General features: G+C 39.3%; 1 protein-coding gene and 1 pseudogene across 1 annotated transcript in view; one reads left to right on the top strand and one right to left on the bottom strand.

The window, feature by feature from the left end:
- Positions 1–15,899, bottom strand: part of LOC134578520 (mucin-5AC-like) — an 89,317-nt gene that overhangs the window by 17,930 nt on the left and 55,488 nt on the right. The window contains exons 40-49 of the mRNA XM_063437504.1: positions 15,796–15,865; positions 15,242–15,342; positions 14,781–14,812; positions 14,403–14,580; positions 14,182–14,286; positions 11,273–11,313; positions 10,954–11,082; positions 10,747–10,845; positions 10,281–10,409; positions 10,073–10,171 (exon numbers count right to left, since the gene is read on the bottom strand). Of these exons, the coding sequence (XP_063293574.1) occupies positions 10,073–10,171; positions 10,281–10,409; positions 10,747–10,845; positions 10,954–11,082; positions 11,273–11,313; positions 14,182–14,286; positions 14,403–14,580; positions 14,781–14,812; positions 15,242–15,342; positions 15,796–15,865 (983 nt within the window). The remainder of the gene's footprint in view (positions 1–10,072; positions 10,172–10,280; positions 10,410–10,746; positions 10,846–10,953; positions 11,083–11,272; positions 11,314–14,181; positions 14,287–14,402; positions 14,581–14,780; positions 14,813–15,241; positions 15,343–15,795; positions 15,866–15,899) is intronic.
- Positions 5,918–6,859, top strand: LOC134578487 (proteasome subunit beta type-1-like; annotated as a pseudogene).

Genomic DNA, 15,899 nt, shown 5'->3' with positions numbered 1-15,899 from the left:
CACAAAATTATTTTTTACCACATACTTTGGCATGTAATGGTAAAAAAATGGGGGCATGTTAAGGCACAATATGCAACTTATGAGATACCCTGGAGTGTCTACTTTTACAAATGGTAGGCCTTTGTGGTTTTTTTTTTTTGAACAGTCAAACTGTTATAATACCCCAAATGGAAGCATAGGCTCATTAAATCCGTCTCTCAAAATTCTACTGTGAATACTGAAAAGGACAGGTCTCCTGTATGGCACTGTAGCTTCACGAAATAGTGCCATATACATACAATGGGGGTGTCCTTTTACTCAGAAGACTTAGCTGAGCATAATTTCGGGGGTTTGAACTTAGTGGCACATATGAAATATACAAAATGCCCAGCAAAAATGCAATCCGTATGTAAAAAATGCACAAAATTATTTTTTACCACATACTTTAGCATGTAATGGTAAAAAAATGGGGGCATGTTAAGGCACAATATGCAACTTATGAGATACCCTGGAGTGTCTACTTTTACAAATGGTAGGCCTTTGTGTTTTTGTTTTTTTTGAACAGTCAAACTGTTATAATACCCCAAATGGAAGCATAGGCTCATTAAATCCGTCTCTCAAAATTCTACTGTGAATACTGAAAAGGACAGGTCTCCTATATGGCACTGTAGCTTCACAAAATAGTGCCAAAGACATACAATGGGGGTACCGTTGTACTCAGCAGAAGTAACTGAACACATAATAAAACTTTGTACAGGAATAGCACACACCAACTTTACAAAATACACATGAGAAGCTCTTTGTTTTTAAATTTGTGTGCCAAAACCCCCAAAAAACACAATTTTACTCCAATATTTAGCAGAGGTTGGCGGTAAAATGGCTACGTAGAAATTGTCAAAACAACCTTAGGTAAATAGCCTGTGGTGTCTACTTTATATAAATATATACTTTGTGTGGCAATTTTGTTTTCTTTTATGGCTATTAAGCTTACAAGACAAACATACCAAATTCTAAAATCGCTCCACATTAAAAGTTTATTTTACTCCTTGTGCTTTGTGACCTGTAACTACCAAAAAAAACTTAAAATCCTAGACACATTATATATTCTGTAAATCAGAACAACTAAATGAATTGATTTGTAATTACTTTCCTTACCCTGCACTAATTGTGCACACATTATTTCAAAAACTGTTAAAAAAAAATCAAGATTTTTCATTTTTTTAATATTTTTCTGTATTTTTTAATAATAAATAAGCATTTATGTAAATATATGTTACATCAAATTAAAGCCCTTTCTGTCCTTTAAAAAACGGTATATAATATGCGTCGGTGCAATAAATTAGTAAAATGCAAATTGCAGTTGAACGCAAACAGCAAAAAATGCAAAAAATGCTTGTGTCATTAAGTGAAAGACAAGCTTCTGAAGCTCTGTCCTTAAGGGGTTAATAACATTAATAACTACATCTGAACAGTTAAACTTCTAGGTACCTGCAGGTAAATTATGTGCACAACGTTGGGGCCCTTAGGTGTAGGTAACGCTACCCAGATACAGTTATAAGGGAGAATCCTGAAGCAATCTCTGGAGACAGTACCTTTGAGTGACTTCTGTAACTGCAGATATTTCCAGAGAGATCCAGCAGAATGTAGGACAGCAGCAGAACAGCAATGGCAATCCTTTCTCTTCCTTCTGCTGGCAGGATGCAAGAGCTCATTCACACTCCTGCAGAAAGTTCCAGAATCTGCAGGGAGTTGAACATAAAATGACAGTCTTCTAATTCTCCTAGCAGAGCAGTAGACAGTCTCCAACTTCTTGTAGTTGCAGTGCATTAGCCTTCCCCTGTTATTATTTCACTGTCCCAGCAGTAATAGACCATTGAAAGAACACACTTTCTTTATAGCAGACTCAGAGAACATGGCTTCTCCCCTGTCCTCTTCTTGCTGCCATCCTAGCCCTTCCTCCTCACAAGACAGGGCAAAGGGCAAAGTTCAACATCTCAAAACTTAAAGTAAAAACAGTAAAATATAGCAGTCTGTTACATCCTCCCCTCTGTAGAATCCTTGCCTTCCACTGGCAGGAGCAGTCCATCTGGTTTATAACCGTTTTACAAGATGGTACAATACAATCTAATACAGGGAAAATCTATCACTCAATATTTCAAAGTATGCAATACATTGATTAACTTAGTGCACGTGTGGGGGTTCTGAGAATATGTGGGTTCCCCAATGTTGTCATTGGTCAAGAATCTCGGGACCCTCCGATTTCTTCTGCCTCTACCTAGGTTGCTCGGTGGTTGTCCACTAATTTCTTCATTACAGGGTCTTTCGCCCACACAATTGGGAAGGGATCTGATAGACAGAGGTCCAGATCCTCGTATAGAGTTATAGTCCCTAACTGGTAAATGAGGGACAAAGCTGGGACTTTCAGGATTCAATCCAGATGAGGGGGAAGAAGGAGAAGGAGCAGAGGTAGAAGGGACCAACTGTGTTTCTGGCGCTGTCTGCCAGTCTCTGTCAGGGCTGGAACCTGTAGCTTCTTCTTTATCATTAGTTGGTGAAGTCCCGCTGGGACCTTCTCCAGGGTTGTCTTCTGAGTCAGTTTCCAAGAGTGGCTGTATGCTGGAATTCTTATTGGCTTCACCAGTGTTCTCCTCCCAATTAGAATCCTCTTCAGGAAGAGACTCTAGGCAAAACTGACACTCTCCTGATAGCATTCCTTCCCGTAAAACTTCAACAGCAGTAATGGATTTCATTTCCCCTGGTTGAAGGTCAACAGGCGTTGGCCCCCAATAATGGAACTGACCTGTTCTGGCTTCAAGGGCTAGTCTGTGACATTCTTGCCTCAGAGCTGGTTCTAGTTCATTCAATTTGTTTAAGCAGGCATTGTCCATTTCTTTCAAGTAACCTCGAAACACATTTCTCACCACCTGAGTATTAGTCCCCAATATGATGGGAACTCCGGGACGATTTAGATTTGGGTACACCAAAGCCTCCACATTCATAGGGCATTCTTTCCCAGTGTCCAATTGAGGGATCACAATCTGTACTTTAATAACTCCCTCAACGGGGTAATTATGAGAACCCAGCCCCCACAATCTCACATCATCTGCTGGTAACATTGGTAAATGGCTTAGATGCTCCTCATAAAAAGACCAGAAGACTATCGTTACTGGAGACCCAGTGTCTAGGAGGGCAGATGCATGGATGCCTTCAATCACAAGAGATACGAGGGATTTTGGTCCTACTCTAGAATTTCCAGCCAAGTTGTCATGAGAGAACTTCTTTTCTTCCTTTCCAAAACCGCTTCTTCTTCCAGGGTCTGCCACATGTAGGGCCTGGATCAACAACTAAGCCCTCTGAAATAGGAGAATTCTTCAAGGGACATTTGCTCGCAGCATGTCCTGCTTTCCCGCAGCTAAAACACTTAAATTCCCCTTTCTTCCCTGGCTGAGGAGAGATCTGAGAACTTTTTTAGAGCTTCCTTGTTCCCTTGTCTCTTCCCTGTTTAATAAGCTGTTGGTAAGTTAATTTTAGGTGCTGTATGATTTTCAGGTGATGATGATTTCTTTATGCCATCATGATGCTTTAGGATATGGTCAAATTGTTTATGTATTATTTTGGCATCTTTTATTAGTTTCAGCATAATCCAACAACCCCTTAGCAAGTAGAAGGTTGACCAAAGCTGTAGCCACAGGATCATTTGGTAGAGTTCCTCTTAGAACTTGTCTCCTTCTATATTCATCAAACGTATCTGATGTGATAACATTCTTCTCAAACAACTTTCCTGGCATTAACTCTAATCTAATGAGATAGGAAGTGAGGGATTCCTTCTCCTGTTGAACAGTGGCAGCATATTGTAACCGGAGCTCTTCCTCTTCACTTTCCTCACCATAAGTATGGTCTAAGACCTTTAAAAGATCGGCAGCAGGAGAATTCGGGAAGCGTAGTAGGTGACACTTTATTAATTCTAGTGCAGAAGATCTCAGGCCTTCGATCAACCTCAGTCGCTTGGACTCTTCAGTACAGGTCCACTCTTTTAGTGCCTGGGTTACATTACTTCTCTACAGAGCAAATCCTTCTTCCCCGGTTGGCACTGGCATAACTCCAGAGAAAGCTTTAAGTCTTGTGTAATTATGCTCATTAGATGCTTGGACCACACTTTTAGATAACTGAGTTAAGACTTTGGTTAGGGAGAGGCTCTCCTCGGTCTTCTGACTTGTGGGAACACTTGGAAGCTTCCTATGGGCCCTGCTTCTTTTGGGCAGTTTCAGACGCTGTTGTGTGTGTTCATCACTGCCTTCTCCTTCAGAATCAGTCATAATTATTCTCCTAGGAGGAATACCAAATATGTGATCACTGTCCCCATCATTGGGGTCACTTTCATCTTCTGACTCATCTTGAGCATAAATCAAAGGACTCCCAGGGAGCTGGGTGTTTGGCAACTGTAAATACTTAGGACAATATTTTTTTATTTAGTGGTCTATGACTCTTCACTAGAGCAACAGCAAGTACGGCCTTCTCATCCTTCTGTGTCTGTATAAGGCGGAATTTCTGTAACCCTGGGATCTGTCGAATGGCATCATCAAAACATTTCCTCTCCAAGTTAAGAGGCATGTTACACACAGCTACAATTTAATTTGGGGGAATTAATTTCTTACTGGCCCAGTCCCTGACTTCTTTGGGGCTGAGACATTGGATTCTTTTTACAATTTTGCAGTCCTGATCCATCTCAGCAGTGCCTCCATCTGTAACCCTTTTTTGCCCTGCTCCTGTCAACAAGCCATAGCTAGCAGCAGTTACACCTTCTTCTGTCGCTGACAGGGATCCTGGGCCTCCGCTATAGTTGGGAGATCGGGACATCTTGTTCTGACGCACTGCCTCCACTCAGTGCAACTTCTATTTCTGGGGAACCCACCCCACTGAGTAGATGAGTACCCTCCACTTAATAACTCAGAGACATGAAATAAATACAGACATGGAAATACACACTGTATTGTGGTTAAATAGATACACATATAACAGCAGAAATAACAATGAGTCCCTGGCTAATGTTAAACACAGTCACAAGAGTCTTTAGCAGCAGGAATGCAGACAAACTTCTCTTAATAACATTAATAACTACATCTGAACAGTTAAACTTCTAGGTACCTGCAGGTAAATTATGTGCACAATGTTGGGGCCCTTAGGTGTATTTAACGCTACCCAGGTACAGTTATAAGGGAGAATCCTGAAGCAATCTCTGGAGACAGTACCTTTGAGTGACTTCTGTAACTGCAGATATTTCCAGAGAGATCCAGCAAAATGTAGGACAGCAGCAGAACAGCAATGGCAATCCTTTCTCTTCCTTCTGCTAGCAGGATGCAAGTGCTCATTCACACTCCTGCAGAAAGTTCCAGAATCTGCAGGGAGTTGAACATAAAATGACAGTCTTCCAATTCTCCTAGCAGAGCAGTAGACAGTCTCCAACTTCTTGTAGTTGCAGTGCATTAGCCTTCCCCTGTTATTATTTCACTGTCCCAGCAGTAATAGACAATTGAAACAGGTAGGAACACACTTTCTTTATAGCAGACTCAGAGAACATGGCTTCTCCCCTGTCCTCTTCTTGCTGCCATCCTAGCCCCTCCTCCTCACAAGACAGGGCAAAGGGCAAAGTTCAATATCTCAAAACTTAAAGTAAAAACAGTAAAATATAGCAGTCTGTTAAACATATGACACAGTTCTATGAATTTAAGGTCATTTAGTAAGATGTTCCCCTTTACAGAAAATAAGGAATTTTACATTTATGTGTACAGAGAATGTATATACAAGTTTATATTGTATTTCCTTTACCACATGTGTAGGCCCAATTTTGGGCCTGACATAAATTTAGACTGTCAGTTGCTATACCTAGCCACATAATTACTAAACAATGAAGGTTCAAAAAGTGCAAGAAATCCATTTTGTGGTGTTAATTTGTCTATTGAAGATGTATATGTCGGCTGCCCCTCAAGCCTACGCTCCGGCCGGCGGTAAAATGGAGTATCATTACACCGGCCCAGTCCAACATCGATTCAGCCCTTACACGTTCAACGGAGGTACAGTGCTGGCTCTTGCAGGTGATGATTTTGCTCTTGTGGCCTCGGACACGAGACTGAGTGAGGGATACTCCATTCACAGCAGGGATACACCAAAATGCTACAAATTAACTGACAAAACTGTTATTGGATGCAGTGGATTCCATGGGGACTGCCTTACACTTACAAAAATAATTGAAGCTAGGCTAAAAATGGACAAGCATTCAAACAACAAGACGATGACTAGTGGAGCCATTGCAGCAATGCTGTCAAACATTCTTTACTCGTGACGCTTTTTTCCTTATTACGTATATAATATAATTGGGGGCCTTGATGAAGACGGTAAAGGAGCAGTCTACAGTTTTGACCCTGTTGGATCATACCAGAGAGATACCTACAAAGCGGGTGGGTCTGCAAGTGCTATGCTCCAACCCCTACTTGATAACCAGATTGGGTACAAGAATATGCAGAATGTGGAACAGCTACCATTAACATTGGAGAAGGCGATACAGCTGGTCAAAGATGTCTTCATATCAGCAGCTGAGAGAGATGTATACACAGGAGATGCTCTTAAAATAAGTATTGTTACCAAGGATGGCATAAAAGAAGAGACAATGTCTCTGAGGAAAGATTAGTTGATAACTGATGTAATTAAAGTAACAACTCATTTTATATATATTTTTAAGTACATACAGATAATTGGTAAATAAACATCATTGGAGGATTTTTTTTTTGTTTGACCTTTTGTGTAATTAGTGCTCAGTGGGCATACAGGACTTTTTGTTATGTTGGCCTGTCTCATAATTAAAACACTGTATTGGAACAAAGAAGGTTAAAATTGTGTTCACTTTTATTAATCATTTTACATTTATATTCCGCAGGAGGGTTGCCTTATAAGGGTTCTCAAATGTCCCTTGTTCATCTTCTAAATACACCTTTATTTGTCAATAGGTCAACATTGCAGTTTAAGATATAATCTTTCCTGATGAAAGTGTAGATTTTATTTTTTTTAAATCCTTTATTTTTGTCGTGCATAGTAATAACATAGCTGATCCTGCAATGTTCCAACAGCACATGTAATGTAGGTTCAAGGTGAAACATAACATAGTGAAACTTTACTGTTTATCAGCATTTTGATTAGACTGCACATTTTAAGAGTGGATAGGTAGAAGAGTGAACCAAGACATTTTCTTAAAGGTACATTCGAGTAATAGATACATGCATATCTAAAAATGTCAAGAGTCAATTAGACTTGCTTATGGTCAGGATGTCAGTGGATGAGTTAGAGCCTTTTGCTATAAAACAGGGTGTTCAGACCGACATATTAGTTATGGCAGACCTAGCTTAGAGAAAAGAAAAGCTGGTCATGTGGGGCTATGCTTGGAATATAGCAGGCTTAATGTCCCACTGGTTAACGTTGGAACAGGGTAATGATCACCACCGGAGTGTCTTGGGGAAGTCACGCTGTTCCACGGGTCCAGCTTCAGCGTGTTGCTAGTGGTGGCCTGCTGTATCTTCAGATCTCACTTGCTTGTGCCTCCGACCTGGTTGTGGTAAGAGCTGAGTCTCGATGGGAGGGGGAGTCTGGAGCATATCACACCGCCAGCCCTCTGCTCTGCATGAGCTTGTGCCCTCAGCTCTGGTACTGACCTGTGTTACTCCTCCTTCCCTCTCTCCTCCTCTTCAGCAGATTCCAGGTGGGACATCGGAGTCCAGAACAGTTCAATTCTAGGAACTACTGCGCAGAACCCTTAGACTCCAAGGCCTCCGGTAGAGGACCTGAGAATGACACATATCCATCTATTTCCATCGATCTATTTACATATACACACATACATCCATGCCACCCAGGAGGGGTGAGAAAATATTTTATACACTTTTTATTTTTTCCATAAAGCATTCTTCAAAACAAACATACTTTTTGTCCTGATTACATATCGTTTAAGAGCTGTTTTGGTAGCTAAAGCTGATATATTATATATATATATATATTATTATGCAATATTATTCAAGGTTTTCCAAATATGGACTCCGTAAGTTTAATAGTTGTCACAGAAATCAAAATATGCTATACAAAAGTATATATTTAGGTGGGCGGGGCCGGGTCGCCATGCCGGCTGGACGCATGTTAGACCAGCTCCCGCTATGGTCCAGCTTTTTGCCTCATTTGGTGGGTTCAGCCCGGCACCCGGAGATACAGAGCGAGACCCCATACCCACTAGGGTTCCTGCCACAACTATAAAGCCTGGAAACAACATTTTGCTCCCCCGTGGCACGACATCCAGCAACTGCAGCCTACCTGGGCGGTGAGTGGAGTGGACGGCCGCCATTCCGCTATCCTGCCTGGGGGCAGTAAGGAGACAACACCCTTCAGCCTCGGGGGCCCTGGCCCCTAACCCCCCCCCACTGGACAGGGGGGGGTCATCTCGGTCCACCCTGGGGCCCCAAGCATACCAGAAATGGGCAGAGGACACACTCAGCTCGCAAGAAGACAGCGGAGACTGCTCCGAACCTCGCGCACTCTGCAAAGATGGCGACCTCCCTCTGGGCTCTTGGCACCCGCTGCGGGAAACTGTTAGGCTTGCGGCCTTAGGGCTCAAACCGGGCGCTAACAATCGACACCGAGGCCCCACAATAGAGACCGCTGGCGGCCCTGCCACTACAAAATCGGGATGAAAAACATGAAGGAACAGGATGACCTCCTATGCACCCACCGTGAGCTGGAGACCCTGAACAGAGACAACGCACAAAGACGGGACACAGCCGGAGTGGCAGTCTGGATGTGTGCAGCCTCATGCAGGCGTGCTGGGACGGAATCCTAATGGTGGAGAGGACTGGGTGATCTCTGTGTGGGGACTGAGGGCGCCTCTTCATGCCTAACTTGCAGTAACTCCGCTTAACATAGCCTTGTTTAGCAATTTAATTTAATATTTTTTTCACACACACTCTACTGACTAGCAAGACGTGGAGAGCCTCAGGGATCACAAGCTATAATCTCAATGCGGACACTGCTCTTGTGTCCTGCTTTATGCGTTCATACTACCCACACTTTAGAGCTAGCATAACTTGTAACGATTTAGCCACTGCTTAAGCTTAATGAGAAGTATTACCAGCAAAAGCGAAGTAAACTAGTGTGATAGAGTCTATATCAGTACCATAAAAATGTGCTAGAATAACGATTGCCACAACATGAGCATATGCATATAGTTGTCTCTAGTCACAATATACGACCGACACAATGATATGGTCTCAACTCAAGTTAAATTGTTTTAAGCAACATGTATAACCTGACTGTCACCCTTCTTTGTTACATCTGACTATGCTTATTCTTGTATTTACTTAAAAAAAAAAGTGCAATGAAGCTTGAATCTGTCACCAAAGCAGAACTGACCACCGACTAATGTAACACCTATTGACAGCAATGAAACTTGTAATTATCTCTGCACTTTAAAAAATAAAGAATTAAAAAAAAAAAAGTGCAAGAATACCCAGGACAGACAAAGAAAACGTAAGATGTAGAGTGAAACATTAACTTGCAAGGTGACTAAAATACATATGATAAAAGTCGACATGGCCTAGTGTGGGCCAAATACAGTAAGCAGAATGAGGCATGCTTTGTACGATTGAAATAGGCTGAATTTGCGTTACTAGTAAAATTTTCCATATCCGAATTGCTGAACAAAAAACGTACGGTTTTGTTTTAAAAAAACAACAGTTATAGAAGCCGTGGCTGGGCTGGATGCGGCAGTGGTCTACAAAAGCAGACTTGCTCTGCAGCAGTGGGAAGGATTCTTAAAGTTATAATCAATAAGGATATTTAATTCACTACACAGAGATTGTATAAAATGTATTGGGTTTTCTTTTTAAATTCAAGACAGGTTAAAATAGATGGGCATTGTTAATAAAAGCTTCTTAGACTAGATTTAAATCCAATTGACTTTTTGATGAAAATGGGAAAGTGCTTCAATATGTATATTTTGTTTTTTACATAAATTTGAAAGTATACTAAGATATGGATTAAAGATTCTGAAATAAAATCTAACCTTCAATATTTTTGTGGAGTCATCACTCAGTTTCATTATACAAGCCACCTGCTCACATGTACCACAGCATTGATTATCAGCTTTTTTAAACTCATGTCCCTGTTGGAGACAAATATACAAAGAGCAGGTTATATTGTACTACATGCCAGTCATTTGCATGATGTAAAATTTTATCCACAGGTGATCTATAACAATAGATGGCAATTACCAATGTGCAGTCATCTTCACTGATTACTGAACATTCCTTAGTTATGCTCATGGTGACAAAGTGCTCATTTGTTTTGTTGCATTCATAATAAGCGCAGGTGTTGAGTGGAGAGTACCAGATATCACCAGGCTGTAAAACAAAGCATATTATTATTACATTCATGATAGAGGGATACATCTCGGTCTCCTTTTCTCCATTTCTATTTTTTTCTTGCAGATTCTCTTGTTTACTCTCATTCTTTCCCTTTCACACACCTATCTATCTATCTATCTATCTGTAAACGTAGAACACGTACGTCTTACTTGCAGCATACTGTAGAATTTAGTTTGTCTGGTTTGTGGTAAGCAAAATTATTTTTCAATGGAGCCACGCTCTTAGGACTTTTAAATAAATGTTTGATAATAAAATGACATTTCAAACCATTTTCTATATTCTATTTAGGTATAATTATTAAGAAGGAAGGTACCTCAATAACAACAGTGTTATCCACATCCACCGTCATTATACATGCCACCTGTACACATTCTCCGCAACACTGGCCTTCGATATCCTTGTACAAGTAACCCTGATGCATAAATAAAAAATAATTAATTACATTATTATAGTCACAGAAAATGGAAGTCTAGGAAATGATGATATACGTTGTCAAAAAAATGTAATCAATTAGCCTCACCTCATCGCACACTTTATTGCAGATGACTGTGTTACATGCGATCATATTTAGCTTGGTTTTAGCATCTTTTTCCTCTGTACAAATACATTCCTCACAAGATTCTTTGTTTTGTGGAATTGGTTTCCCAGGCTATGAATGACATTTTTTTTATAAGTTTAGCTTTGTATATCAAATTCCTACTACTGACTTATTTTTAAGCACACGTTTCTTCATAATACAGTTTATCTGCTTACTTTATCTGCCTATGTTGTAGTTTTGATATTCTTTGAGACTTTGATAGTTTCTTTTTAATAAGTATGTACTACTATAAGCTGCTTACCTGGTATATGGCTCCATGAAACACACAGACTTCCATAGGTCCTGTAGACAAAATAATCAAGAGAAATTAATATTGCTATGTTTGATGCATCTTGAATTTGATATGACAAATTCCAAAAATAAAAATCACTGTTTAGTATATAAATAACCACAATAAAAACATGCATATACAGGGAGTGCAGTATTATTAGGCAAGATGTATTTTTGAGGATTAATTTTATTATTGAACAACAACCATGTTCTCAATGAACCCAAAAAACTCATTAATATCAAAGCTGAATATTTTTGGAAGTAGTTTTTAGTTTGTTTTTAGTTTTAGCTATTTTAGGGGGATATCTGTGTGTGCAGGTGACTATTACTGTGCATAATTATTAGGCAACTTAACAAAAAACAAATATATACCCATTTCAATTATTTATTTTTACCAGTGAAACCAATATAACATCTCAACATTCACAAATATAAATTTCTGACATTCAAAAACAAATCAGTGACCAATATAGCCACCTTTCTTTGCAAGGACACTCAAAAGCCTGCCATCCATGGATTCTGTCAGTGTTTTGATCTGTTCACCCTCAACATTGCGTGCAGAAGCAACCACAGCCTCCCAGACACTGTTCAGAGAGGTGTACTGTTTTCCCTCCTTGTAAATCTCACATTTGATGATGGACCACAGGTTCTCAATGGGGTTCAGATCAGGTGAACAAGGAGGCCATGTCATTAGATTTTCTTCTTTTATACCCTTTCTTGCCAGCCACGCTGTGGAGTACTTGGACGCGTGTGATGGAGCATTGTCCTGCATGAAAATCATGTTTTTCTTGAAGGATGCAGACTTCTTCCTGTACCACTGCTTGAAGAAGGTGTCTTCCAGAAACTTGGAGTTGAGCTTGACTACATCCTCAACCCGAAAAGGCCCCACAAGCTCATCTTTGATGATACCAGCCCAAACCAGTACTCCACCTCCACCTTGCTGGCGTCTGAGTCGGACTGGAGCTCTCTGCCCTTTACCAATCCAGCCACGGGCCCATCCATCTGGCCCATCAAGACTCACCCTCATTTCATCAGTCCATAAAACCTTAGAAAAAGATATTTCTTGGCCCAGTCTTGACGTTTCAGCTTGTGTGTCTTGTTCAGTGGTGGTCGTCTTTCAGCCTTTCTTACCTTGGCCATGTCTCTGAGTATTGCACACCTTGTGCTTTTGGGCACTCCAGTGATGTTGCAGCTCTGAAATATGGCCAAACTGGTGGCAAGTGGCATCTTGGCAGCTGCACGCTTGACTTTTCTCAGTTCATGGGCAGTTATTTTGCGCCTTGTTTTTTCCACACGCTTCTTGCGACCCTGTTGACTATTTTGAATGAAACGCTTGATTGTTCGATGATCACGCTTCAGAAGCTTTGCAATTTTAAGAGTGCTGCATCCCTCTGCAAGATATCTCACTATTTTTGACTTTTCTGAGCCTGTCAAGTCCTTCTTTTGACCCATTTTGCCAAAGGAAAGGAAGTTGCCTAATAATTATGCACACCTGATATAGGGTGTTGATGTCATTAGACCACACCCCTTCTCATTACAGAGATGCACATCACCTAATATGCTTAATTGGTAGTAGGCTTTCGAGCCTATACAGCTTGGAGTAAGACAACATGCATAAAGAGGGTGATGTGGTCAAAATACTCATTTGCCTAATAATTCTGCACTCCCTGTATGAAAATTGAGGATTTTTTTTTTAATTGGGGATATGTCTAATACAGCTTGCAATAACTGCACACCTCTTGTCTGAGGCCTTTGAAAGCCCTTCCCTTGTTTCTCAGACCAGACTCTGCGGCGGTCCAATTATAGACTTCCCAATGAAGTTAAAAGAGAAGTCTTTGCAAGACAGGTGCTCTGAGCAATTGCCTGTCTCTTGAGTTTAGCTCCACTTAGTTAAACAACCAAGAAGCAATAGGTCCAGTTGTTCGATTGACTATGTTAGTTTATAAAACTGGCAATTTATATTGAAATCTGCATTGTACACAGGAAAAACCTACAGTAAAAAAAAACATGAAGTATAATAGTTTTGGTTACATATAATTTCAGATTTATCACCTTTACATGATACTTGCCTCATAAGAAACTTATATGGTGTATTCAAAAATGGAGAATCCTTCCCAAGAGAAAGTCATATGTTACATACAATGTTTCCTTATATGATAGTAGGAGGCCGAAATAAGAAAACTTTTCACTAGGAAATAATGTATTATCTTTTTGTATGTCTTAAGATAATATGTAACTAATGGAGAACCAGCTTTCTTAACATGGGAACAGAATCAAGTAATTTTTTTTTCCAACAGTCCTTAGGTCATAGACATTCTTTCTATCTAACATTCTGGTAGATATTATGTAACTAATAATATAATATAGTCAATACAAGGTGCAGGCAACATTGTCACCAAATATATAAATACAAAGATATACTTAACTGTAGATCACAGCCTGCAGACATCCTCACCACAAGGTATGGAGCCCTGGACTTAGAGTCATTTTTTTGCACAGTCTTTCCACTCTCAACTGAACAATTCATAATCTTATAATTCTAAGTGTGCAAGTATAATATAACTCCAATGTTTCATGCACATAGAGTGTATGAATTTTGGGATATCTGTGCATACATTGGTAGTAGAGTCACTACTCATGGTATCTTTAAATACAGTCTTCACTTCTATACCAATGGCATAATAGTAAAGGCCAAGTAGTTAAAAAGAAACTCATAAATCAAAGAAAACTCTATAGATACACATTTAGTATTACTTTGGCTAAAAATCTGATGCTCTCTACAGTAACGCCAAATAATTATAGTCAAGATAATTGTACTTTAATTATTATGTATCTTTTTAGAACCACATATGTTTCCTGATAATGAAAAGTAATACTTACTGCAGTCATATGTTGGACAGCAATCTCTCTCCAAAATAATTGGAACGGCTTCGAATCCAAGAGGACAGTTTTTCACCTTGTTCAAGCAATAAGTGCTATTGCAGCCTGTGAGTAGAAAGGATTTGCACTTTGAATCACTGTATTGTGCAAGTTAGGTTATGGAATCATTGACAACAATATACAAATTAATACCATTGTTACATTATTTTTGTTTTACTTACGGCATTCATTTATCATACAGCATGGCTGATTTGGGTCTGGTAGCTGTACAACAATGTACCCTTCTTTATCACAGGTTATGGTTGTAGGTTCAGCACATTGCACTGGTTTGCACTGTACAGTGAGTGAGGTGGCCTCACAGACACATTGTTGGCAGTTGCTTGTCCATGTTTCTGTAGGCTGTAAAAAAAATTTTAAAGTGTCAAATTGAACACGGGGTACTTATCAAATCTGTTTACTGGTTATACTTAGTGATATCCTACATAGGGGAGGGTGCATATGCAAGAAGAATAATTAAATTGATTAACAAATGAGTAATTAAGTAACTGCAAACTCTTCTACAACAATGTGCTTTTCCCAAATAATACAAAGTTACACACCTTCTTGGGCATTCCATCAGGTCCAACACAAGCTAAAAAAATAAAAAATAGAAATGTGTATACTGAACATATTTTAAATATTGTAGTTACAGATGAATAAAAAAGAACAATGTGATAAAAGTGATGATTACAATTGAAAAGAGATTGTCTTCCTTTCAATATAAAAGAACCCATGTTTACTTCCGGATTGTTATGGTGTGCTTGCAAAGTGTAAATAGATTGTCAAGAGAGAACCAAGCAACAGTATATTGTTATTGTCTGTCTATCATGTATATACAAGGCAAGGCCTTGTTTCCATATGCCATGTAAATTAGATGTTTTTAAATGGCTGGGTCATATTTGCTAACGCTGAATTCAATTTACTAGATTTGACTTAAAAATTAATATATGACTGTTTGTTCAAGATAAAAATAGAAGGATTTTCTGTTGGCTTCTGCCATTCGTAATTTTAAAATACTTACAGCAACTTGCAACACAGACATCGGTGTAAGAGTTGAACAACTTAGTCCCAGATGGACAGTAGCAACCTTCTGTGAGCCCATTGCGATCATTTGGTACCTCCCTATATGAAAAGTATGGAATTTACACCAATTAAACTTAGTTTTTATTGCCAGGCTATTTGTGTATGTGTGTGCGCATGTGTGTTTGTGTACATGAGTGTATGTGTGAAACAACAGGCATTTAGTGTGTTTTCAACTATGTTTTGTTCTTCTTATTCCTGTTAGTTGCTTTATTTGTAAATATGCTTTTACATGAATTTTGTACATGTATTAAGGGGTCTTTGTGATATCCCTGTTAGTATATTTTGTAAATGTGTTGGCAAATGTACTGGTATATTTTGCTAGAAAGATCATGCATATCTTTATGTGCAACTTTGTCTATATGAGGCATATCCTGCTAAGTGACAACACTGCCTATTGATCTTAAAAAAAAAAAAAAAAAAAATTGTTTTGTTTTGATGTTCTTGTCAGCACACAAAAGCTTAATTTGATACTCCCAAAAGGCAGGATTGTACCTGTTTTCACAAGTAGGAGCATGTATTGGTCCACAGGCATTGTATATCTTTCCAGATGGACAATTGAATGCTATATTTTGCAAAAAAAAAAAAAAAAAAGTTAA

This window comes from Pelobates fuscus, chromosome 12 (genome assembly GCF_036172605.1).
Source record: "Pelobates fuscus isolate aPelFus1 chromosome 12, aPelFus1.pri, whole genome shotgun sequence".
In the NCBI taxonomy this organism is placed as follows: domain Eukaryota; kingdom Metazoa; phylum Chordata; class Amphibia; order Anura; family Pelobatidae; genus Pelobates; species Pelobates fuscus.
This window is presented reverse-complemented; position numbering and strand designations above follow the sequence as displayed.